Source organism: Astatotilapia calliptera, chromosome 17 (assembly GCF_900246225.1).
Source record: "Astatotilapia calliptera chromosome 17, fAstCal1.2, whole genome shotgun sequence".
In the NCBI taxonomy this organism is placed as follows: domain Eukaryota; kingdom Metazoa; phylum Chordata; class Actinopteri; order Cichliformes; family Cichlidae; genus Astatotilapia; species Astatotilapia calliptera.
This window is the reverse complement of record NC_039318.1, coordinates 4,606,493-4,633,742: the sequence shown is the minus strand read 5'-3', so window position 1 is coordinate 4,633,742 and position 27,250 is coordinate 4,606,493. Positions and strand designations below refer to the sequence as shown.

The 27,250-nt window shown below is 39.5% G+C and overlaps 1 protein-coding gene across 9 annotated transcripts in view; it reads right to left on the bottom strand.

The window, feature by feature from the left end:
• The window catches only part of mast2 (microtubule associated serine/threonine kinase 2), a 140,496-nt gene that overhangs the window by 39,212 nt on the left and 74,034 nt on the right, over nt 1-27,250 (bottom strand). For 5 of the 9 annotated variants that reach the window (XM_026147102.1, XM_026147104.1, XM_026147105.1 and 2 more), the window contains one exon: nt 8,691-8,782. In XM_026147102.1, coding sequence (XP_026002887.1) covers nt 8,691-8,782 — 92 coding nt within the window. Of the gene's footprint in view, nt 1-8,690; nt 8,783-17,274; nt 18,950-19,162; nt 19,370-22,908; nt 22,964-23,043; nt 23,926-27,250 lie in introns of those variants that run through there. The other 4 variants (XM_026147109.1, XM_026147111.1, XM_026147106.1 and 1 more) reach the window with 3 other exon arrangements.

Sequence of the window (27,250 nt, the reverse complement as noted above, 5' to 3'; positions counted from 1 at the left end):
ACAAAATAATATCTGTGGATCAGAAAAAAGAAAACTTTGTCTTTACCAAAAGCTGGTTAACTTCCTTTTACTTTACCCTCTTAGCTCATTACCTACTGACTAGTAAGATGCATTAGAGGTAAATTCAGTAACTGTGTCGGAGATTTGTTCCATGCCAGGACTAATATTTTTCACCTTATAGATACTTTGCTTGAGCAGTATTACTACAAAACACTGCAAATATTTCCATCCCAACCCAAACCAAATACTTGGACTATAATATACTATTATATTTTTATAAATGTCTTCTTCTGTACAGGGTCTAACCAGAAACCTACTCTCGATGACATCACCAAGTTATTTTTGACCAGAAGATTTCCTTTGACGCAAACATTAAATAAATATGCCTTCTTTCATCTGTGCAGTATTGTTCATACTGGGGTTCTTAAAACTTTACAGAATGAATTATTTGTGCTGCAAGACATCTTCCTGCTGCATTTACCAACCTGAAAATATGAATGGGAAGATAAAAAGGCCCTCACTGTGAAAACAGAGCATGCGTTAAGTGTTTTGCTCATTCATTTGTTTTCCTTTATTCTCCATCACTTTAAATTTCTGACCTTGAACAAGACAAGAGCAAAATGAGAATCCGAATGTAAGATGTATGAAGAGAAGAAGCGTGGGCGATATGCAGAAAATAAATAGGAAAAATAAATAAATAAATAAACAGGGGAAGTGGCTGTAATAGAAGACAGAGAGGAAAGAAGATGGGCTCTCTCACAACCTGATTGAGTGTCTCATTAAGTGAATGAGCACACAGGGGAAAGTAAAAGGTAAAGATCTTAAAGGAATGACTCGTCTGTCTTCTTGAATCACACAGAAAGGTGGAGTTAAAAATTTAGATTAAGATAAAGTAGGTGAACCACCTGCTTTTTACATTTACTATTACACTGCTGAAAATATACAAAGATAAATGAATGCAGTTCAGTTAACTCCTTTTACATCACTTAGACTGATAACACATCATATAATGATTGTGGCAATCAGTGAGTTAATTACTTTTAACTGGCTAAAGGGGAAGAAAAAACAGCTTCCCCAAACAAAATCACGTGTAAGTAGCTAAACAATAACTTAGTTTGAGAAACTGGGGACACAAACACTCAATTTCTGCTTCAACTTCAACACAGAAGGGAAACATTTCTCTTCACTGAACACCAAATATCTCCAGAACAGCTTGAATTGACTGTGAAGCTCATAATGCAGCCATTGCCACAGAAGCCACAGATGATCCTCTGTTTAATAAAGCTGACATTTTTTAATTAAATATGCTGACATATCCGAGCAAAAGCAGTGGAATGGATATTCACGGTCAGTATCTGCAGGGAGAAACAGCACTCTGATAATAATTCAGCAGAATGAGGCTGAAGGAAGAAAGGGTGAACACAGATGAATAGCAGAGGAACGGCTGGCTGCCTCAAAAACAGGAGGAGAGATTAAGTAGTCGGACATTTCCACATCAATTATGCAGTTTTCTCCGCAGCATGTCTGGACAGAGCAGAAACTCAAATATTAATGCGAGCATTTGATTGCCGTCAGATGGGAACCTCTGTCTGTCTAGTTGGCTGTGCAGAACATGTATGCACATATTGGAGTGAACAGGTAGGTTATTAGTCAGACAGATTGCTTGTTAGTGTACATCTTACTTGTGTCAAATGTCTTATACATGATGTAGTATGGCTGCAAGGATGCTGCTGAAGTTGCATTTAAAAGGACATGGAGTTGTCCCTGGAGCTGTTAGCAGGCTCACCCACTGCACCGATCCTCCCTGTTCATATTTTATACTATACTTAGAACTGTGTGTGCATATGTGCGTGGACATTATTTAAGATCCATCTCTCTCAGCAAAGAGAAATCAGACACATCAGCGATGGGTCAACTGGTGTGTTTGTGTTTAGAAAGGATGTTTAGGTCTCCTCAGACGTTTTTGCACGAGAATGTGTTTGTGCTCATAGGTTGATGACAAGAGTACCAGATGCACGCACAGGACACGCAGTCACGCAGTGTTTCACCACAAAAGAAAGTCACTTTAATCCTTTTTTTAATCACCAAAGACCGAACAGATTGTCATGAAACATAAAAACTAGACATTCCTTCGCTATTTGCTCTCCCAGCCTGTGGTATCCTCTTTTATGGGGAAGACACTCACAGCACCTGCAGGTTTTTGCCAAATAATATATTGATATGTATTTAATACTTGTGTGTATTAACACCTTCACAATTATAAGTCCATGAGCTAATGGACTTACTGACATATAGGGCTGCCACGATTTGTCGACTAGTCACGATTACGTCGACTATCAAAATCGTCGACGACTGATTTAATAGTCGACGCGTCGTTTGAAGCTTTGTAAGATCACAAAAGACGCAGGAATAAGTAGCAGGATTTAAGAGTGTAATAACGGACTGAGACAGAAGATGGCAGCACTGCATGTACAAGGATGCCAGCTGCCGTTAAACCCCGAAGAAGAAGAAGTAGCTCTGTCCCAGAATTCATAGCGCAGCCCAGCTCAGTTTCCAACAATGGCGGCAGCTAGTTAGTTTTAATATTACTCTTATTATTCTTTCTGGGTCACAAAATACACGTTTAACATATTTTCAGGCGAGAATGTAGCTGTGTAAACCTCAAATATCTGCTCAGTTTATCAAGACACCACATATTTTCAAAAGCGCTCCGACGTTTTCGGAGACGTCTGTTACCCATTAGCTCGATAGCTAGCCGGGGGCAAGGTCACTAGAGCCGTGAGAGCACCGGACTCCCTGCAAATTGTTTTCAAACCCACCACCGTCTTTCGCTACTCAGGTTAAACATACATAAGTCACTTAGATAACTTACAAATGTTATTGTTTGGCTTTTTTTTTTAGTATTTTATTTGTTCCTGAGTAAATCGGTTTGTCTGAGATTAAAGTTATAGTTTTTACACAGCTGAATAAACGTCAAGCAGACAGCTGATCATCAGAAGTGTGAGATGCTCGAGAATATACTCCAGTGTCCTGTTATATTTTAGATAGCAAGGAGTTTATTAAACTTCACCGAAACAATCTGCAAATTTCATTAAAATTTAATAAACTATCATCTTGTCTTTATTTTTAGTTAGCACATACCTTAAACACTTAAAGCTGTAAGCTAATGATAGTTATATAAGAGCAGATGCTGCTGGTGCAATAAGCTGTACGTTTTACTCCAATGGATGATGATCTGATTAGTTGACTAATCGCAAAAAATAATCGGTGACTAGTCGACTATCAAAATAATCGTTTGTGGCAGCCCTACTGACATATAATGTATGTTCAACACAACATGCAAATCATGAGTGCTGAGTCGATTGCTCGCAAGTATTTTGGACTGAACTCTCCACGTTTTTTGACAGAGATTAGAGCCGACTTGAAAACTCAAACAGACCTGATCTAAGATCACGTCTATGCTTTGTGGATCTCCCATGTGTGTCTTTATATGTACTGCAGTAAAGTGAAATAGCAGCAATGTGTCCATCTATTGATCGTGCAGTCTCAACTGACACCACAGTCAGTTATAATTATGCCACAATCAAATAGTTTCCAAAGAAAAATCACTATGGAATCTATGAAAAAACACTGTGGCATGAATTTTGCACCTGAATAAGAAAAAGTGAAGTGAAATGTAAATTATAACTGAGTGCATGTAGTAAGAAGTCTCATCACACCATATATAGAAGCTACTTTGCTGTCACATTTTTAGGTTTCCTGCAGTAAACTGCAGTGACAGTGACCTACTTTAGCAAAAACCAAGACATATGCTTTCATATCAGATACATGCAAATGTGATATCTACTCTGTGGCTCTTCATTTTCACTTGCCTGCTCCCTCTCCGGTGAAGACGAGGTGGGGAAATCAAAATAATTGGGGAAGGGGTAAAAAGAAATGTGCAATACATGCATATGTATGTATAAATATATTTAGCCTTGAGTCTGTGACATGAAACTGAACAAAAGAAAAGCCATCTTTCTTGCAGTCCTTCATTACAATTGCAAAAATGAGCAGTGGTTTGACAGTATTCATCTCGACTCAGAGCGTATAGCTGCCAATCACAAGCTGACCTTTACCAAATAACAGCTTTCTGTCAGCCAGGAGAGCGGAAACTACGGGCTGGTGAAGTGAAACAAATAGAAAAGATGGAGATATTCTGTGTGAGTAAATGGGGGAGAAGAGAAGAGAAAATGAAGCTTGATGTTAAAACATTACAAAAATATCAAGAGAGGAGAAAAAGAGATCATGAGAGAGGCAACAAGGGATTCATGCAGACCTCCAACATTTAATAAGTCTTTTTTTTTTGGAGAGGATTGGTGCTCATCAGACCCTCAGGATATTAGACTGAAGAATTTCCATCTGATTAGCAGCAAATGGCTTGGTGATTGAAACTATGATGAAATTCAGGATTATGGCAAGAGCGAGAAACTGAGGAGGAGGAAAAGGGAATGAAAGGACAAGGCTTAACCTCCAGTGGTTCATATTAATCAGTTCGTGTCTACAATGAGATATCACAGCCTGGATTAGACAGTTACAGTGGAAGTGTGGAGCTGTGTTCACACGTGATATGAAACCAAAATTTACATTATTCAAGTAAACAGATTCAAACTAAACAAAGTGTAACAGGACAGAAAATGAAAAACAGCGTCTTTAATTAGTGCTGTTTAATTAGAGGTATTTAATTCCTGCGCAGGGTCTAGGACACATAGACAGCACTGCAGGACTAGTGGCACAGTTACCATGGCAATGTAGCAGCTGGAAGATGTAAATGGAGAGGAGGAAGGGAAGATAGAAGAATGGAGCAAAAGAAGTGTACAGTATTAGTAACAGCAAACCACACTGTGAATACAAACAGGCAACCACAGATCACTTCTACGCACTGCAGATGCCCCGTAGGACATCTATCCAGTCAGATATGAAACTATGAAAAGAAAATCATCATGTCAAATAAGTAATGTATGATGGTGAATTACTCCACATCGAAAGGAGCCAGCTGAGGTGGTTCAGGCATCTGACAAGGATGCCCCCTGGGCGCCTCCTGGGTGAGGTGTTCCAGGCATGTCCCACCGGGAGGAGGCCCCGGGCAGACTTAGGACACGCTGGAGAGATTATATCTCTCGGCTGGCCTGGGAACGGCTTGGTGTTCCCCCGGATAAGCTGGAGGAGGTGGCTGGGGAGAGGGAGGTCTGGGCCTCTTTGCTTAGGCTGCTGCCCCCGCGACCCGGCCTCGGATAAAGCGGATGAAGATGGATGGATGGATGGATGGATGATGGTGAATTTTTTTATCCTCTCAGTGAGCTGCCAAAAACAGTTTAAAACCCCCTCTCAAAAACAAAAACAACATGTCTTTTATTTCCAACCCTTTCCATTGTCTTTTGCTAACTTCAGCCATCACAGTATTGTTCCTGTGTCATTTCACAGCATAATGAAATACAGGAAAATCTGATTAACAGATCAGTGCTTCAGCATACAAGTAGAATCTGTGCACCTTTTAGTCAGAACAGAAACCATACACTAACCACAGGACTACAATCTATAGATATTCAGCTGATATTCAGGGAAGAAAGCAATTTACTTTATGGTGAACAGCAGCTCTTGTATAAATGATCATTCACTGACACCAAGGTCGCCAGTCACACAATAGACTGGTGCCAAAATAAAACAGTGCTTGTGCTATGCTGTGGGGAGTGGAGGATGACAAAGCTCCCATCAGTAGCAAAGGCTTGCTGATTGCTTGGCTCTAAGCCTGTGTTTCATAGTTCATGAGTAGTTTATGAAATCAGTATCAGGATATCAATATTTAAATATATATTTTGGTGGCTTCAGAAAATGGTTTGAGATCAGTGTCTGAGAAAGAATGTTACAAGAGTAAAAATAAACTTTACATTTACAAAGTGGCTTTTAAACTTCATTTGACTGACTGACCAAACAATACTTGTTTAAACAGTATAAACCAGCACTGTGCAGTAAAAAGTCTAACTGAGCTGGATTTAGCATGTTTGCAAAATTTATTTGCACTAAATTTTAAAACGCTATTAAAATTTAAATTGTTGCTGGTTTTGTTGCTGTTTGTTATTTAACTCTTTTGGAATTTAAGTTTATTTTACCATGTTAAGAAAACTTTTTCTCATATTGTCCGAAATATTGTTATTGCCAATATAATTTTGAGGCGATGTCACCCACCCAAAGAAACACTACTACCACTATCGGGTGAAGGTAAACACAACATGGTAATGAGTGTTTCTCTGTGTCACGCAGCCTCTCCTTAATATTCTCTCCTCAATATTTTACCATCTTTCCATCTTTCATATTCATTGAGCTCTCGCTCTCTCTCCTCCCATTCAGTTACTGCCACCAATAATCCTTTTCCATTCTGCTGTTTCAGTCTATATTTTGATTCCTTCGCTCAGTCCCCTTCAGGCACCATCAATCATAGTTTTTCTTTTTTCCATCTCTTTTCCATCTATACATTCGAAGGGTGGAGGAGAGGATGGGTGGGTGTGTGGGTTGGTGGGTTTGTGCGCTTGTCTTCCTGTCAGATGTGTTCAGAAGACATTTTGTTAGCACACATTTCATCGAATCATTTGGTGTGTGTGCATACAGCTTCTAATATCAGCACACACACTTTTTCATAGCGAACGTACGTATGATGGCATGGTGGGTGGAATCCTTTTGAAGTGACTCTTGCCTGCTTCTTCTCAGGAGTATTTCAAGAGTATTTGATAAGGGTGAAATATTTTTCTTTCTATAAATGTGTCAGTTTGTCAAAGATCAAGGCAAAATCTCATCTTGATGTATTTCCTGCTGCAAGATCAGCTTAAAGTTATAGACACTGACCTTACACAGGGAGACAAGAAAATGCAATACCAATTTGCCAAATTTGACGAAGTGGAAGCAGCTTCCCAATGATTTTATGTGCTCTAGCACATTACAAAAGGCTAAAGCACATAAAATCATTGGGAAGCTGCTTCCACTTCATCAAATTTGGCAAATCTAAGTCACCCAGCAAATCAGTGGTTATGCAAAATTATTGTCAAGGTGCTTGACTTCTTTTTATCTGATGAGATTAAGCAATCAAAATTCTGTCAAGAAACTACTGCTAATTGTGCCAGAGTGCCCTCAGATTATACAGTCCAGAAAATTTATACACTATCCAAAAAAACAAAACAAAATTCACCCATATTGGGGACTCCCCTGTTGTCCAAAAACAGTTGGGACATGGATTCAAGATCTTTAGGGAGTTGTTGGATGGGTTTGGGGAACTGGATGCTGACACGTTATTCTCTGTGTTATGTGGATTTCAGAGCGAGTGGATCTCACAGAGGCTCAGTCAGATTATGAAGTAAGGTGTCTGGAGACTGAGCCACTTCAGACTCTTTTCTTTGTAACTTGAAAATAGTAAAGAACAGCAAAGGTGTGGTGCGACGTACTATCCTTCTGTTATCAGCAACTGCTCTTCCTATGAGAGTTGTGCCTCGTCTTCAGCAATGTGTTCGTGGGAGTAACGGTAAGTGACATTCGCATGAATGCCTTCGACCCGAGGTTTCCCAGAAGAACATTGTATTGTAACAAAATAATCACCTGCATGCTCAGCATATATGCATATGTTTCAGTGATTTTAAAAGCTATACAAATATTGCAGGAATGCATACGAATTCAAGCCAATCAGCAAAGACAACCATCAGTCTGTCTTCTGTCTTGCATTACTGTAACGATATCTTGATGATGTCAGTTTTAAAAGTGTGAAAATCTAAGTAATGCATTGGTAACAATCTATACAATAATTAAGATGAAGTAAATATTTCATCTTAATTATAGTAACATGGTGTTAAATTACAAATAATAATATTTACTAATCAATAATAATGGCAACATTTATTTAAGGAGTAGGTTTGTTTAACAAAAAATACTTATTTTCTAAATATGTTTCATATTATACAGATAAGAGAAAATTACTTTAAAATCGGAGAACATTTTGCTAATATTATTTGCTTATTATTTACAAAGATTACATTTTAAAATAAAACTTTCTTTACTTACCCAGGCATTTAAATGCTTTTGTTAAAACCCTGAAGCAATTTTACAATAAAGAAAATAAACAATGAAGTATTTTTTTTTATTTCAGATTTCAAACTAATTAGTAACCAATGGATGAACATTAAAAGTACTAAATATTCAACAGCAACAAACTATTAGCTAAAGCATCATTATAAAAAACAATGGTTATTAATAAGTGTTAAAAATAAAAGTCTGTCTGCGGCAGCTGACCGTATGTCAGCCTGTGCATTCATTCACACAAACAAACATCTCACTGTGCGATCTCAGTGTGCTACCGGAGCTGTTAATTGAGCTTTGTTGGTGTGTGATTGTAAACAACACGACTCCATGTAATGCAACTTGTCTGCTGTTACTACACACTTTTAGCAGAACAACAACATTTGAGCAGAGTCAAAGTTTCCAATAAAACAACACCTAAATTATCACCTTTTCATCATAATTTATTCAGCAACTTTTGCTATGCTACCAGTGAGAGTGGATTTGGACTACTGAAACTGGTACTATGGATACTGATGATATTACAGTATTGAGTATATCAGGTCTATAGTTTGAAACATCAAAGGCAGTTTATATAAAGGAGTGTGTGTTACCTGTGTGTCCATGCAGAGGTGAGTGTGGTCGTGGCAAAGTGGGCGAAGTGCTGGACGTGACAATCAGGCTCTTCCTGTTGCTTGCCCGACAACTGAGAACAAAAACAAAGGCAATTTAGTGACTTCAGCTTAATCTAAGTTCAAATTTGAAACAAATAAAGTCAGGGTAATTAACTCTTTACATAAGTACAAGGATTTCATAGAACCTTCAATGAAGGACACATTCCTGGCATGGAATTTGCTTCTATAAATGTTCCTTGGGATTTCATAGCCACAATCACCAGTCACAGACATTATGAAAGCACATCATAACCTCACACACTCTTATGAATGCTAAGTTAGTCATTTGTTCTTGTTTACTCTTATCGACTCTTATAGAGTGAGGTGCGCTCAGCTGAATTACATCTTATGCAGAAGATGTAGTTTTAACAAAATAAGAGACTGAAAGGTTTGGGCTGGGAAAAACAGATAGGCATCGTTAGATGGTACTCTGTAGGAGACCTCAGCTCCCCTTTGGGCTAAGATGCTCATACGGATGTGTACATACTGCTGTACCAAAGACACTCGTCGAGGAAAGAGCAATCTGCTTTAAAGCTGTGACATCTGTCCCTAGACAGAAGGAGAAGAGGAGGAAATGAGGGGGCAGTCTTCACAGCTAACACCTCCAACATAAGCTCACAAGATTATTCGACTTTGTTGTTTACTCTGAAGCTCCGAGCCAAGTGTGCCTGTAATGACTTAGGAAGGGCTAGCTTCACTCAGGGGAAATTACAGATGGAAGAGGATGCTGTGATGTGGCATCCAGGTACGCTGATATGATATCTTTCTAAAGTGACACATTTGCTCAGCAGCCACCTCTCACATTCAGACAACACTGGCTGAGAACAATGCACGTGAAGGCAGATGCCCATGTTGTTTTTAATGAAAACGCAAACATAGTGACTATATTTTAAAAATGAGCATTACACCTATTCTGTCATGCTTTAAGAGTGACAGAGAACCAAAAGCTGTATGTTCACAAAAGATGCTGCACAACGATTGCTAAACAGTATAAAAGCTAGCAAAGCACAGGAAGCTAAACTCAGGCTATAGTGATAGGCGCCCAATGTTATGAAAACAGGTGAGTGAACAAGGCGGAGGACAAGACCGACTGAGGGAATTAACTGGGAAGAGGGAAGAAAATGGGAAACACGTGAAAACCGCCACATGTGAGAACAACTAGACAAACATTAAGTAAAAACCAGAAGAAAAAACCCCCGAGAGAATTCACAGCCAAACCAAAATGGAGACGAGAGACCTGGACTACAAAGCAGGATGTTTTTTATCCAGGTAACGTCATGTTCAATCCCATTTTATCTACAATGAAGGTGGCTCACTTCGTGCTGGAGTATATTGTTTTGGTAGTTTTTGCTGCAAACCTAACCTGCTCAGGTTATTTTTCAGGTTAGGGAGCAATTGGTGCAAAATCAACACCTACTGACCAATTAACTTTATGGAAAACAGCAGTCACTATTACTGGAAGACCTCGTGCGTGGATGGTAGGAGTGTAATTCAGAGTGTAATTCAACACTGTAATGTCTTTGCATTTCCCTGATGAACATCAGTAAAAAGTAGAGATTCTATGACTCAGTTCTATTCCTTGATTTTTATTTGTGCTGCCTGAAAATCTACAAAATGTTTATTTTTTTGAGCCTTGATATACCCTTCTGAGAACCAGCCTATTCATTTCTGTCCTGTGTAATGGACATTTGTTTTTCGTCAATATCTTTTGACTTATTTGAGCTACCCTACTAAGTCCTGATGTGCTTAATAGAGGACATCCTGGGCTTTCCATTGATATCTCCTGAGTCTGGGTATTCTGTTTTAGTGCCAAAGAGGACGGAAATTGAAGAAATGTTCAATGGGAAGACTTTTTTTCCCTCGGTTCTCAGAAAATCTGGTCCTCAAACAGTACACCTATACTGCGCTTAGAGATCTTCATTTTAAATTTGCATGTAGACTAAGTATAACTTTGAATTCTGATGATCTACTCTGACCACTAAGTACTACCAGGGCTGCAGCTGAAAGAGCAAAAAACAAAATGATTTTCTATTTTAAATATAAACTTAATGAAATGCTTGATTTTAAGCCATCAGATTCTCTCGTGTCTCAATTTGGTGACGTAGTTGTAGTCAGATGTCCCACACCTTCCATGTGAACGTGCAGAGAAACCCAGAGTTAACTTAGCGAGTTGATAAGCAGCTTTGTATGACTGCTTATCTTGATTTCCAATGTTCAGTGAATCCAGATAACAGAAAGATAGCTGGGGTATGTTGAACTCTGCTCACACTAAACCTGATAACAGACGCAGAAGGACAGGCACCAACAGAAAGAGGAACAGACGAGGCAACACTGAGGAAACTAAAACAACTAAACATGAAGACATGAACCAAAACTAAAATGAAAAATGAAAATTAAAAAATGATAAAACGCTGTAATATCGCAAATACTTAAAGACACATAATGAAATCTAAAGCAAAACTCAACAAGAATCAGTTGCAGACACTGACAGTGTAGTTATACTTGTTCTACTTCTTCTACAAGGACTGGGATGCATGTGCAGTTGGCCCGTCGTAATGTAGTTTCTCAATGGCCAAGTCCAAAAAGCAGACTAGCAACAAAAACAAAAAGGTATCCTTGAGCTCGCTTTCTGATGATTGGGACCCGAGTGGAGCCTAGCAGAGTTGTGAACATGGAAAGCATCACAAAGGCTGTAAAGGATCTCCATACTGCAGGATAACTAATTACCTGGAGCTATTTTAATCCCACACACAAGACCAACAAAATTATGATTTATGTCATTTACTACTATTCTCTCCCTATGCAGCTGACGCAGGTTTATATCAATCTACACAGCAGCCTGTTGAACTGCATCTCTCTGAATGGAACCTATTTCAAAACTATGCGTGTGTCAGATTATGACGACACTGTCTTTTACTTTTCTTTTTTGTTTTGTAACTTTAGCAGTGGATAAAAACAGTGGTTAGTTTTTAACATTTTACTTTCGTAAACTTTAAGGTTCTTGATCATGACAGAGCTCGTATATTGAAACATTATTATTGATTATTGACTCATTGACAGCATCAAAGCTAAAAGCAGATTTTTTAAAAAAAAGTTTTAACTATAAATTTACCCTTTATAGTTAAAACAGAATGGTTGGCATTTGTTCATCTTTGATTGAGTACAAATCAAGCAGTCCTGTATTATGTCTGTACAGAAGACAAATGCTAAGTACTTCCTTTCAGTCCTGCTGTGTGTATATTATTCTAAATTGTAGGAAAATGTCTTTAGAGAACAAATGGACAGACAAATTGGGACTCTCCTGGCAAATTGTCTCGATGCCAGCAGGTGTCGGCACAGTAACAGCATGTGTGTGCTGTGTTAATTGGCCCATCACATCTGCTGGCTGTAATTATGCAGTTGTGTAGTGCAGTGTTTTTGACAGGCTAAACGCGCCTGAATGATCACACAACAAACATTTTTCCACAAAGAAAAAAATAGTTTGAAATCTCTCTTAAGTATGTTTTTAAATTTTCTTGTCAGATATGCTCTTAATCTTTGTTCTATGATTTCTACGCCTAAAGTTTAGGAACTTTAGTAAATCTTACCCTAGTCCTTTAGTCTAGCTTCAGAGTTAATATATTAGAATTGATATTTAGGTAAAGGTTATGTAAAGGGAACAAAAAGCGCATCTGGGATTTTAAAAAAATATATTTCATAATGGCAAAAAATACTATGTGTAATGTAGATACGATATTCTGTATGCAAATGCATGTATCTTCTACCATCTGCTGAAATGTGCCACTTCAGCAGTTTGTGGCAGCATGTAGTCGACACACAAACATAAATGACAGATGTACTGCCAAATTAAAGATTCAGTGATGTGTGTTCATGGAATATCTTCATCTTACGAAGACACACATATACACCATTGATCTTTTGAAAGTTTTCCCCTAAAGCCTGAAATTTAAACGTCGAAAACACAAACGCCTACACAAAAAAGTGGCCTAAGGCAGGTGATCATTAGGAAATAGTAGAAGAGATGTACAGAAAGGGTCAGCTGGAAAGAGAGAGAGATGAACTGATGACCAAAATTCAGAGTCTGCAACAATGACTACAACTTCAAGTATTAAAGTAATGGATTGAATGAACAACAGGGAAGCTAATTAAACAGTTGCATGGCCTTAAGGTGCTATTAGAAGAAAGGTCATTGGGTTTGTCATCAAAAAATGTTAAGCTGAAGTCTTGATGCTGCAAATGAGAACAGATGATTGAGGCTCCAAAATGTATAGGCTCCATCCTCTGGGGAGAAGGGGTGTGGTCAAGAAAGTCAAAGAAATCTGATCATTGGATTCATTTTCAATTTAAAATTCAAATTATAACCAAAAGTCACATTTCTTGATGCATGCTGAATCATCCAGGTAAGTAAATCTCCAAAAGTTGATTCTGTTCATCTGGACGTAGAAACACTGAAAACGCTACGCTACGTCCAGAATCAACTTCTGGAGACAAAAGACGTATTAGAATTTTTCTGGATCTGTAAATGCCATCCAAGCCTTCAAAGAAATCAGGAATGGTTGCTGAGGTAATTTGTAAAGTTTTAAAATGGAAATCTTGAGGTAAATGTGGAAAAGGTGATGTTGGTTTGACAAATGTCTGCCAGAAAGCAGAAGATTCAGAGTAACAACAAGGGATGAGAAGCGAAGAGAAGAAGATTAAGAGAAGCAAAGGAACAAATGAACCGCCTTCGCCAGGAGACGACAGAAGGGTGACAATTATGGCTTGCGGCTCTGAGAGTCCCGCTAAAACAAAAAAACTGTTCAGCATGTAAAGGTTTCTTTACAGCAACCGTCACTCAGTCTGCTGCTGTGAACAAAGTTAATGAACAAATCATAGTGACTGTCTCAACAATATGGAATACCATCCGAGTCACGCATCAGAAACGCTTGGGGAAAAGAGGAAGTGAGCAGGTGCCTTCCAGTGGAGCTTAATTTACTGAGGCAGAGGAGTTTCCATTAAAAACAATGTCAGCTTCTTTCATCTGTTACTGACCAGAATATAAAATGAATCTATAACATGATGCTTTTAGAAATCTATCGAAGCTCTTCTACTATATTGCTGAAGTGAGATGAATATAGTATGAGCGATAAAAGTGTTATTATGATCATTATGACTCTTCTGCCAATCATTTTCTTCTGCTTATACACTTCATGTTCAATTACTTCAAGTAACATAAGGATTGGAAGTCATGTTTCACATATATAAATGGATTGGCCGTCAAACACTGACAGTTTGAAATATATATATACCTTAATGCATTTAGTTTATGCTGACCATAAGACAGTGGAGATTTGCAGCCAAGTAATTTAAAATAGAAATTAGACTGTGTTTTGTATTTCCTTCTCCCTTCATTAGTTTTGGGTCACCAGCCAAGGTACCAAGGACATATGATGGTACAAAGGCGCAAAGGATACAAAGCTGGTACAGTTAAAAATCAAGAGCAACTCCAGTAAGTTGCTGTTGGTTGAACCACTGTCAACATTAGCTTCCTGTATGTTTATTTCTGACTCACATAGACAAATGTAACTTCAGTACCGAGACTACCAACCTACCTTCCTTCTTTCTCCTGCAGGCATTTTGGATCCCTGCTGGGAAACATGCATCCATTATGCAGAACTGACTGAAGGCTAGACACACTGTCTGAGTGTGTGTATCCATGTGTGTGTGGTTCTGTGTGTGTTTGTATGTGTGGGTAGATAAGTAAGCTTTTGGGTACCTGGTATCATCAAAGCAGCAGGCTGTCAGGTAACAGCACCAAGACTGAATTGCTTCTCTGGCTGAAGAAGGATTTATGGCTGAATCTTCAGTCAACATTACCACAGCTAGAATGGCCTTTTTTTCTCTTAGCAGTTTTTATCCAAGTTGATCCACCTGCCCATTTAATAGTATGGTGGAAAGTGATTAAAAGATATCATTTACAGCAACAGGAAAAAAAAGGCTTATTTGTTTGTTTCTTAAATATGAGTTTAGGGGATTTATGACATGCCCACCACTTTGTTTTCCCAAATCTGTAAATGTTTGAACACACGTCTGCTTACTTTATGTCTCTAAAATGACAAAAACCTTGAGATCCAATAAACTTTTTCACTATAACACACAAAAGGCACAGTTATAGAAGTAGACATACAGGTTTTGACATGGCTGACAGACTAACAAACAGCTGCACTGGCAGATGTACCCACACACACACACACACACACACACACACACACACACACACTAAACAGACAGAAGGTAAGTTTATGTGGATAAGATCTATAGTGAAACTCATTTCCCACAGCCCACACAATAACTTTGTCTGCAGGTTACAGCCACCACAGGAAATCAAAGTGATAACAGACTGTGTGGTGACATGTGTGTATGCTCCTGCGGCAAGAGCTTTAGGGTTAATGATCTAACAAATGAGAAAGGATTCAACTCTGCATTGTTCTTGTGTCACTGTGAACAGTTTCTAACAAAAAACGTTGCATCAAACTTTTGTTTTCTTTTAAATGAAAAGGGTTTTTAGAGGAAACGTTTTTTTATAAAGCACCTTTATTAGAGTGGCATCAGAAAAATTAAAGGTACTCATCTAGATCACTGTCACCGTCACCAACACTGTAAAGATAAAGAAACTATGAAACACAAAGCAGCCAGTGTTTCTGGGGTTCCTATTCAAACAGTCAGTAAATTACAACACAAGTCAAATGGTTCATTCAGTCATTTATTAACTTAGTGGCAGGTCTTAACTATTGCACTATTTTGGTTTTGACGTCATGTGCACATTGCCCAAGAGCAGGTGGCAGGTTTAGCTCACTGGGTGAGCAGGCGACCCAGGTTTGAGTTCAACCTGTGGCCCTTTGGTGTATGTCTTCCCCCTCGCTCACTCTCTCCACTGTACCACTATCCACTAAAGGCAAAAATATAATAATAAAAAAAACCTTGCCCAAGAGCTGCCATATTGAACAGGATACAAAGCACCGGTTGCTAGGGAAAAATGTGGTTGGTGGTTCCTGGTTCCTGAAGGTTGCTGGTAGTCACTGGGTGACATTGGTTGCAAAGAAACTGCTGGACCAAAAATCTCCAGATGATTAATTTGCTTGCTAGCAGATGGTTGTCTGTAGTTTTCCATGTCATAGTAAACCTAAAAACAACTATATACACAGTGGACACGAACAGCATTTCTCAGAGAATATGAAATAGTATTTTCACCTTAAATCACCATTCCCAGTTCCTATAGGTTAGTTTTGCACAGCCAGCACAGCTTCACTGGTCAATCCAGTAGAAGACCTGAAGGTTCAGCTGCAGAGGACAGCCCAGGGATCTGGTGTCTGTGCCATGTTTTGCTGGCACAAGATGGACTTACACATTATCAGGCAATTTTAGCTGACTGCAGTTCCCATTGTGCCAATTTAATGTCAAATAGCAAGTATAAAAGAGGAAATGATATCAAAGAACAGTGGAGCTACAATCTTTTGAAGTCTAAAACTGACAAAAGAAGCACACTTTTGTTTTAAGCGCAGGCTAATGAAACAATAATGCAAAAATAGAACCATTTTGCATTTGAAATGATGTTAAAACTATACGGCTAACTTAGAGAGCTTAAAATAATCTGTATGTAGACATTTCTGTAAATGATGGAAAAGTAAAATGTATTATGCTTCTGATCCGAATGTGATAAACGCTGCTACAAAAAAAGAACACAGTTTATTTTAAAACCTTCAGATCACCTTCAATCAGTGCAAATGATGAATGTTATGCCTGATTACAGCTTAACGTCATCTGTCGACTGTATCCACTCCAAAAACTGACAGAGCCTGTTGCTATGCAGGAGTCTCACTTCACAAGCATTCCTCCCTTAAAAACACTGCTCTGGAGGTAACAAAAGAGCAACACACCACAGGACATGGTGACACGTGTGTGTGTGTGTGTGAGTGTGTGTGTGTGTGTGTGTCAGCTGCTACCCCTGTTATTACAGGGAGCAAAGAAAATTGCTGCTTCAAAGTGATAAGTACAGCCCTGTCTCTCCCTCTTGTTCCTGTTGGAGAAGCTACTTCTGCTTTGACTGACAGAGAGGAGAGAGCAGAGAAGAAGAAGAGGGGTCAACTGAGAGAACGACAGACGAAGGAACACGATGCTCGTTGTCAAATCACACTTAGGTATGTCACTGTAAATATGGTCATATCGAGAGCATAGGATAAAAAAAGAATTTGACAACAAACGTGCACACTGCAGATGCCAGCACCAAATGACAATAACTTATACTCAAAAAGCACCCTGTTCATACATCAAAACACACATCCAGTTAGCTGACCTTCATTTTGGAGCTGCTCCTGCTGAGCATTAAGACATGCAGGGAAGAGGAACGATAAAAGAGAGGAAAACGGAGCAAAACATAGGCAGTGGCATGAAAATAAAAAAGGCATATATGAAAGAGGGAAAAAAACTCAATGAAGGTAAGATAATGGAGGCTACCAGAAATGAAAGAGAAAGGATGTGTTTGTACCTTTTGGAGCGCCGCAGCATGCTTCTCTCAGGCAGCGAGAAATTGGAGAGCACCGTCCAGAAGGACTCAGACATGCTAACACTAGTGCAGTGCAATCATTGCTCTGACACGGCGACACTCGGCAGAGGACGCGGTCAACAAACAGACGCTGGCTTCCACCTGCCACACCGGCAACATCAAATGCGTGTGAGAGCTGTTAGTGTCTCTCCTCCCGCCTTCCCTCTTCTTATTCTCCCTATTCTGATCCTTTCTCGCTGCACAGTGCTGCCTCCTCCCTTCTGTCTTCTAACCCCTGTGTTTCTAAGTGGAGCTCAGCTGACTTCAGTTTCAGCTGAGACACACTTGTCATCGGGTCACAGATGCTCACAGACAGATATCTGAATGCAACCAATACAGGACTGATGCAGAAAAGAAACACTTTCTACTTAATTTAAGCACTCAAAGCATTTTCTGCTACAAGTGTCATTTACCCAGTTATACTAAAATCATGAAGCTATAAATGATTAAATCACACACACATTCATGCAAAACTTTGATTTATACCTAAACACTTGTGTAGGTACACACTCCAACACATCAGGAGCAACTTTCGGTTCAGTATCTTGCCCAAGGTTACTTCAATACATGGACAGGCAAAGCTGGAGATCAATCACCGACGTTCTGGGTGGTACAGTAGATGACCTGCCCAACCAATGAGTATGGGTGATATAATATCTATTTTTCAATTCTGCCATGTTGTTTATTCAATGGTCTTCATCCCTTTAGCATTGCCCGGCAAGACCATGAGTGTTTCTCCCAAACTCGTCTCTGTGTTACGTTGACGGTTCGATCTACTTGAGCAGAAGTCTGAACAAAGACCAATCAAGTATTCTTCCTAATGGCCAGCAGAAGACAACTCCTCTGATTGCAAAAGAAATCTAGATATGATATGGGAAAACAACCTTAGGAGTATTGACTGAGAATAGTCACCCTGTCGTCAGAGCATATACTGTAGAGAGAAAAATGGCCCAATACTTTTCAGCAAATGCAAGGTAAGTTTGCTTTATCTCAGTGTGTGATCGGAGAACTTTGGAGAAAGAAAACACTTTGGACTGCTAAACTGTTTTCCTTAAAAAAAAAAGAAATGATCTTTTTCCATTTACTCGGGTTATGTGCACCTCAGGAGGTAGAGCAAGTCATCTACTAGTCAGAAGGTTGGTGGTTCGATCCCTGGCTGCTGCAGTCTGCATGCCAAATATCTTTGGGCTGCTCTCTATCCTGCTCGTTCATCTGAGAATGTTCGATAAGAAAACACTTACGTAGAAAAAAGTAGTTGCATGAAAGGGTGTATAAGGATGAATGTTCAAAGTGCTTTGAGTGGTCAGGTAGCGTGAAAAAGCGCTATAAAAGACCTAATCCATTTATCATTTTTGTATAATAATATTCTATATCTAACAATAACTATAATATTGATGAGGTGATTTCATTTATTTGAATTCCAGCAGTCAACCACATTTGCAAGTCTGGTTATTTCATAAAGTCAAATTCAATGCAGAAGATTGTGTGTTGTTGTGTTTGTGTGAGTGTTTTTGTTTTCCAACATAAAAGATGGATTTAAACTAAAATTAAGAAGCTATAAACGATCAAACAAACAACCCTGCAATTGGAAGCTGCTAAACAAAGTGAGTTGCTCTTTAAAAACAGCAAAAGAGTGTTGTAAGTGCTTTCTTGTGTCACCAGATGAACACAGCTCATTAGTGCCGTTTGCTGGATGCTCTCAGCGGTCTGTCAGCTATAACACCAACAAAAGGTCGGCAAACTGAGTAATGGGGACAAAAAAAGAAGGAGAACACAACACACACCCCAAAAGACCAAACAGTTATGAGATGACACGCAGGGTGGGTCTTACCTCCAAAGGAAGGGGTTTCCCCACTGGTAAACAGGGGCTGACAGAGGGCCATCACAGTAACAGAGAGAGGGAGAGGAGGACGAAGAGGAGAGGGCGAGGTTGACTAGGGCGGGCTGAATGACAGAGGGATGAAAGGAAGAGGGGGAAAGCAGGTGCTGGAGGAGGCTGTTGTTGCCGTGGCAACGCAACTGAGCTGGTGACCAGATTCTGCCAAAAGAGGAGGGAGGGGAGGAAGATGAAGAGAAAAAGACGCAAGGAGAGATGTGTGACGATGTGTGGGTGTGCGCTGGGCGGTTTAACACCATCAACTCCCTGCCTGCTGTGCCTTTAGCTGGACCAGAGGAGCTACACTGTGACAATTTTTACACTACACTGAAACAAAGTTTAGCAAAACCTTCTTTGGTTACTACTCTACTGTTCTACTGTTCTGATTTTATATACTGTTTTGTTTGTTTGTTTGTTAATTAGTTTGTTTGTCTGCTTGTTTTAATCAATTTTAAATCATGCTTTTTACTTGTTTAACTTGTTTTTTCAAGATTTCTTTTACAAATCTGTCACTGCATTCTCCATAAAGCTTAAGATGTTTCTGTGTAGTGAGATAGTTGGGTGACAGCATGCAGATAACAAGAATGCATCTATGGATGTAGAATAATTCTGATTCAATGGTAAGATAACAGTGGTGGTGAATGAGGCCTAATAGCACTTGTTTACCTGGGTAACCCCAGTTCTCTGACAATCAAGATAGGTATCTCACTATAGTAAGCACCTTCTGGTGTGATCAGTCATGGACACTAAACTACCACCACATCTTTCAAAGACAGACCAATCACTTCAAGGACACAGCATCTCACTCAATCTTCCCCCGAGTGATCGGGGATTTTCTTTGACTGGTACCTGCTGAGAGTCTGGAAATCACCACAATTCCTGAGTCGACCTATGAGCCAGCATTTTTTTCCCCTGGAAGGCAGATACACAATAAAGAGAAGCCAGTATGGGTGAACATGCTTTCTCTTTCTAGTCCCTGTCAGTACTCTTGCGGCATCAGTTGGGATCAACTGAAAGCTTTTCAGGGAGTTTTTAGGACATCCTAATAATAATGAATTACAGTAGTCCAGCCTAGAATTAACAAATGCATGAACTGGTTTTTCAGCATCACGACAGGACATTTCTAATTTAAGAGATATTGCATAAATGGAAGAAATCAGCCCTACATATCTGTTTAATACGCACATTGAAGGACACATCCTGGTCAGAAACAAGATTCCTCACAGTGTTACTGGAGGCCAAGGTAATGCACCAGCTACCACCATGATTGGCACCAGTAGAAGCCATAAATACTAATGCTCAGGTTAGCAAGCAAATAGCTACACGAGCACAAGCTCACTTAATGTGCTAGCTTGATAAAGTTCAAGTTTTAAACAATTTGACACCAGCTTACCGGAAAAATATCGTCACAAAACAAAGTAATAATTAATCCTGAAACAAAAACAAAAAATTACAATGGTTCAGGACCACTGAGGAGCTCTAGTGATCTGCACAGGAAAGAAAGCAATAATGCCTGGTGTTGGGCCAAGGGTTATTAAGGGAGGTGTTGAAGACTGTGTGTCCTTGAAGTGATAGGTCCGTCTGATACACACATATTGGTAGTGGATCTTCCACTCAGGTCACACCAGATGGTATTTCCCATAGAGAAATACAGAGTGACGCCTGAAAGAGAACACAGGCTCCCTCTCAGTTAGGGAGGGTTCCTCATCTGAACTAAACACCACGAACTTGTTGGTTGTGTAGAAACTATACTTTTTTCAGTAACCGGCTGACAGTATAACAATTATACTGCCTGAACATACACCACCCGAGCAGAAGTCACTACTAAGTGTCCCCAACATATTGTCTGACTGCCTGCAGATGTCCCCTCACAGCAGGTAGAAAGCCTCACATACTAACTTCTCACAGCCAGAGATGGCTGGACACAGTCTTGGATCAGCTTCAAAGAGCTCTGTAAGTACTCCCAGGGAGGCACCGGGTCAGCTGGTAGACTGAGCTAAGTCATAGCACTAATGTGGATAGAATTGGTCTGACTCAATCAGTTTTGTCTAACTCACTGGGTTACAGTGAGTGGTAGTGATAAGAAGCACACACTGTTTTAGGTTTAAATTCAGCTGTCAGTTGTCACAGCTATGCAGGGCAGAATGACCTTATGGTGTTGATCTCCACGTCCCCTCCCCCCTGCTGGATGGGGCAGAGTGGGAGAGACCACCTACTGGGAGGTCAAGGGCTGCACACATTTTAGTATCTGCAGTTTTTACCTAACATACTGTAAGGCCATCTGTGGTGTGCCTCTATAGTTTTTAACACACCAATTTTGGAAGCAGAATTAAAGACAAAGTCATCATCAAATGCTAGCCTGGAAACTAAGTCACACCAGCTGGCACAGCAGTGAAAAAACAACACTGTGTCCCAAATATTAGTGTGGAGCAGTCTGACCAGTAGGTTTTTGGAAGGTTTGTAGTGACAGTGTCACATAAAGTTGATTGAGATGAGCTGAAAAATACCACTGAATATTATGCAGTGTAAGATGATGCATGTTGCTTCTCTATATTAACACGAACATATCAGTCAACTCGAAAGCTTTGGGGGGGGGGGGGGGGGGGGGGGTGTCTGTGCTTCTTATTTTAAATAACAGCAGTGTGCAAATTATTATATATAAATATTGCAATATATTATTATTATTAATATTTTATTATTCTGGAAGTTAGCTACAATATATCTTCTTAAAGGCCAGCATTGCCTCAATAATTTGTTCAAACCTCCACAGAAAGTAAGAAAAAACAACATTGGCTGTATACACATGTGAAAGAGTGCAAGCACAGAGTCACAGTAATCTGTTAAGCTGGTGAAGGATTTCCCTCCCTGCTGGGATCTCACTCTGATACCTTCTCGTGTTCATGGCTCCTCATGGTTTCCATTTCACTGACACACTATGTATGTACACTATGCGTGTTCAGCACTGTGAATGTATGTGGGTCATTGATGTGTCACCTACACAAAGTTTCCGTCTTTATTTGAAAATATTAAAGTTTAAATTGATATCAACATCTCACTCATGTATGCACTAACTTTCAATTCCCAAAAGCAATATGTAATTTTTTATATTTTATATCATCAATGCTTTTAATTCTCTTCTTTGGTATCAATTTTTTGTTGTCTTAAATGGATCATATGAATATTTAATATATGAAGAGACTTTGTCCAATGATGTCCAGTTTGTGAAATACAGCATGTGGGTAAACAATAAAAACATCTGTTGGGGATGTTATTTGAAATTAATGTAAAGACAAAGCTAAGCCTCTTAAACGTCTGGTTGGCCTGCAGTTTGCTAATGTTGCTAACTCTTTTTAAAGTGCTAAATGTACTGTGGACTGTGGGAACTTGGTCACTATTAGTGATTATGAACGTGCCATGAAGTACGAAGTGGCCCAACATCAGTTCCTGAGCTTGTCCTATTCCTATAAGCTTAAGATGAGCACTTTTCTGTTATTTTCCTCTTAAAATAGAGACTAAACAGATAAATCACAATATTCACATTATTGATCTTGAGGTGGTACTTGTATATAAGAATACCTCTGTCTGTTTAGCACAAATAAACGAGAAGGAAATGGGATACAGCTCTTGTTGTGTTGATATGAACCTAATCTTCATTCGCTTTCACACACAAATTTGAACATGCCGTGTACACACACTCTTACTGGAGGCGAAGTTGCGGGGCTCCTGATCGCTCCCTCCTCCTCTTCATCTTGTGTACTGGGACAAATGAATCAGCTGTAATCGTTAATAATCCACCCGCCTGTATCAGCTCATCTGTCGGTCAAATACATACTGACCACTGAGCAGCTCCTCCAAAGGACCAGAAACTCTCATGTAGTTTAGTTTTCCATGGGTCAGACTGCTGACAGCACCTTCATGTATAAAAGAATGAGCTTAGCCTGTGCTACGTCAGCACCTACTCTTATCTCCACACAGAGACTCAGCTGTATGAGGTATCTGGGGTAGACTGCTCTTCCACCGGCAAGCATGGGCTTGCTAATTCACAAACACACACAAACAGAGTGTGGAGCTACGTGCAAGCAACACACATATTTATCTGAGCTGGATAAACAAATTTGGTGTGTGTTACACAAACTCAATTGACCTTTCCTCCTTCTCATTTTGTCTTCCTCTGATGAATCCAAAGTCTGTTAAAAACACAAAAGAAATCCTTTTGTTTCTCTTCTTGCATAAAACGTAATCCCAAAGTCAGAGAGAACATTACGTTCTGTGTTGTCCCATCAAGTCAGAAAAGAAAAAGGACCAACTCCTTAGTTATCAGCTCCTGTTACCGCTCAGCCATAGCAAAAGTTTGGAGGAAGTGTCCTGCCTGCACGTCCCCAGGAACAGAGTGCCTGCCAGAACCTCCCCGGGTACAGCCGGCCCTGCTAATCTCCCTTCAGTTCCTTAAAAGTCTCAGCCTGTTTGGGATCAGACCGTCCAAGAGAACTGACTGAGTCCTCGACAAACAGCCTACAGAGGGACGGGTGAACAGAAGGCTCGAGGGAGGGGTCAAACAGGGAGGTGGGAAGATAAAGAGTGGAGTAAAGCCTGACGTCTCCTTCTGTGCCGTTTGGCTTGGCTTATTATGGGAGAATTTCTAGAGAACATTATATCTGGAGAAAATATAATGTTTGAAAGAGTGTTTTAATGCTTTTTAACCTGTTTAAACTTTTATTCCACATGGTTTTTCTTTTGGGGTTGTCTTTGTGTTTTGCTTTGTTTTTTTTGTGAGGTTTTTCTTGTGTTAGATTATGTAAAATAACTGACAATGACTGGGATATGTTAGAAATTAAACAGTTTAACAGAAAACACTGCTTAACCACTTTTCAAACTCAGTCTTATTTTTTATTCCTGTCACATTTACCAAACTCCTACAAAGTCCTACAATTTTTATGGATTCAACCTAAAATTATTTTTAACCGACTCCTCTTCAGATGGTGTTTTTCTTTGGGTCAGGTTTTGAGCGTACGTTAACACCTAAAAGAGAAAAGTCAACACAGGAGACACTTTCATGATGCTATATTAGAGCATGTGTGAGGTACAGCTGTCCACTTTCTGTCTCTATTCTCATTTCCGAGAAGCTTTGGTACACTGCTAAGCGCGACGGGCTAAATGCAGCTCATAAGCCACATCGCTAAGTCATAAACAATGACTCCAATCACAGCTGGCTTTGGCTGCGTAGTGAAACACATGCATACACAGTTCGGTTCATTTGGAGTGATTACTGAGCTAATATAGAAGCTGCAGCAGGACACGAGAATGCCATTAGAAACTATACTGGGTCTTTGTGTTTGCCTCTGGACTTGGAAAAGTTAGATTAAGGGGTCTGGTGGGGTCAGAATTTATTAGTGGAAGTTAAAATTAAGGTCACTGAGGATTCTCACAAAATAAAAGTGAGCATGAGTGTCACATGATTCCCCCACTGAGCTCCTTTGCAAGCCCCCAAACAAAGAACACTTTTTCTAAATGTCATCTTGCGTGTGTGTAACTGACCTTATCCCATCTTGTTACTGACGTTTGAACACAGCAAGTTTAACATGGAGGGGTGAAGCCAAATTGTAATTCAATTAGAATTTTTTAGTACCAGAATAATAAAGTAAAATCAACTGCTTATTCAGGCCAGTAGATGGTGCTGCTGAGTTTCTAGTGAGGTAAGCAGAGTTGAGATTGCTCATTAAACAAACATGGTGGGCTCTGAGGAAGAAGTTAGAACAACCATCTGAGTTTAAATTAAACTCATGGGCTTCTTTTGGATTTTTTAACAACGCTGGGACAAAGAGACGGAAATGAAAAACAGCCTAATATTCACGGAACCAATGATCAGCTCTGTAGAGTCAAAGATTCGAAAGGAACAATGGGAGGGGGAAAAGTTGTTTTGGGGTTGTTGCTACAGCAACCATTTTTATACTTTGAGTGTTTGTTTGTTGAAATTTACCACAATTTTGGTGGGTTGGGATCAGAAAAGAGTTCAAACATTGGGCACAATTTTATACACCACCAGAGCCAGGAGGAAAAAAGATCTAAAGAAATACACGTTTACATCTTATGCTCTGGGTTTGGTCACGATTTTAGCAGCCTTTCTCAGTACTGCTGATGCTAAATATTCCTTAAAATATTCCTAAAAATGCATTTCATTTCATATGATTTTCTCATCATACTTGGAATTGCAGCCTCACAGGCCTCAAATGCCTGGAAAAGATGAAATATACATCAGTAGTTCCCACGTTGCTCATTAATGGAAGTTGTTCATGTGAGACGAGGGTTTATCCTGGAAGATAATGCGAATTGTGAAGATGATTGTGGGAAATCTTTTGATTTGCAAGTAACACAGAAACCATCCAATCTTAGCTAAATGGTGTTTACTTTAACCAAACAAAGAAGTAATGAATATCAATGTTCATTGAGAGTCACATCAAACAGAGTCAACACCTTGTGTATTAATGTGATTGGCCAATAAAGCTGATTCTAATATAGGGCTTCAGCTATCATAGCAGACAATGATGCAAATATTTTAGTGATCCTGTGAAATCAACTTGCAATTTCTCTGCCTTTGAAATGGAAGCTCAAAGATGGGGGCCAGTTCTGAGACCACTTGCCATTTTCCAGCTGACTTCGGTGCATAGATATGCCAAATAAACTGGGAACAAATGGCAATAAGGCAGTTTCTGATCAATCTGGGTCAAGCTGGCATGTGCAATCTGTTTGCGATAGTGCTGCCGTGATAAACTGTGATAAATCTCAAATCTACTGCTGTCTGTTACAAATCTGTTCATCAGATGTGTAGTGCTGTACCAAAGCCAGCGACAGACTTCCCCATACCACACTGCACCACACGTCAGGTGTGACTATCTGCCACAGACTGGGCTGTTTCTAAAGAGGGCCGGTTCTCACACGGAGCCTTTTTACTGTACCTGAACATTACAAGCACTTTATACAACATGCCTCATTCATCTAATCACACACATTCATACAAGCATCTTCTGCTTCACACTCTGATAAATACACTGATTCTTTGGTACGCAAAGCAGGGATCAAACTACTGTGCTACAGCAAAAAGTCGTTTCATGGAGCAGACAAGCAGCTACTTCTAATCTGTTCTAGAAAGCCCAAAAATTCTGTGCAATCATTTTCCAACCAGTGTTTTCCTGGTCATATGGAGATCATCGTCCTAATTTTATTCTAGTTTAACTAAAGCTTCATAGATTACTTTTTAATGACAGTAGGCAAGAATATATAATATTACCCAACACTAGTGCTGCTAGGGAAAACATTCCCTCAAGACATTTTTTAAGATATCAAGTTCTTGAGGAAGGCAAGAGGAAGGTTGCGAAGCATTTGATTCCTCATTTCCTAATGGACATGGAAGTTAACTTAACCTCCATCATTTCTGTTGAGACCTGCAAGAAAAAGTAATCGTTTTGAGAGAAGGTTCTTCTCTTACACTTTCCAGGAAGAAACAAGAAACCCTCTGCAGGACTGCAGAACAGCTTTAGGATGACTGAGCACATTCTGGCAGTGATTTGTTCTACTGTGAACCCACATCGGCACAAATATGGCCAAGAAAGACTCAGAAAACCTATAAAATTCAGAAAAAGGTTTTTTCAGTGAACAGAGAGACAAGACTAATTAATTAAATGACACAGGTCATGTGTGATTATAGCCCAGAAGTAATTTAAAATTCCTTCTGAGCTATAATCAGCAGAGGTATGTTTGTTAAATAAAGAGGGAGAGAAATGAATGAAAGAAAAGCTGCTTTGGACATGTTACAAGAAGAACATAGTACCAGTATGAGGAAGAATGACTGAAGTGATTACACTGACCAACTGATCTACCACAGAGTAACTCCATGCTGAAGGTTTTGCAAAGGCTCGCAAACTCCACATTACCTCAACATCAAGATAAATACAGAGAGACCTCAAAACACTGTCAAGGGAATGTGACTAAAGTGCAAACTCCTTTAATAATTTCTCTCAAAATATTAAACAAGTGCTTAAATGCCAT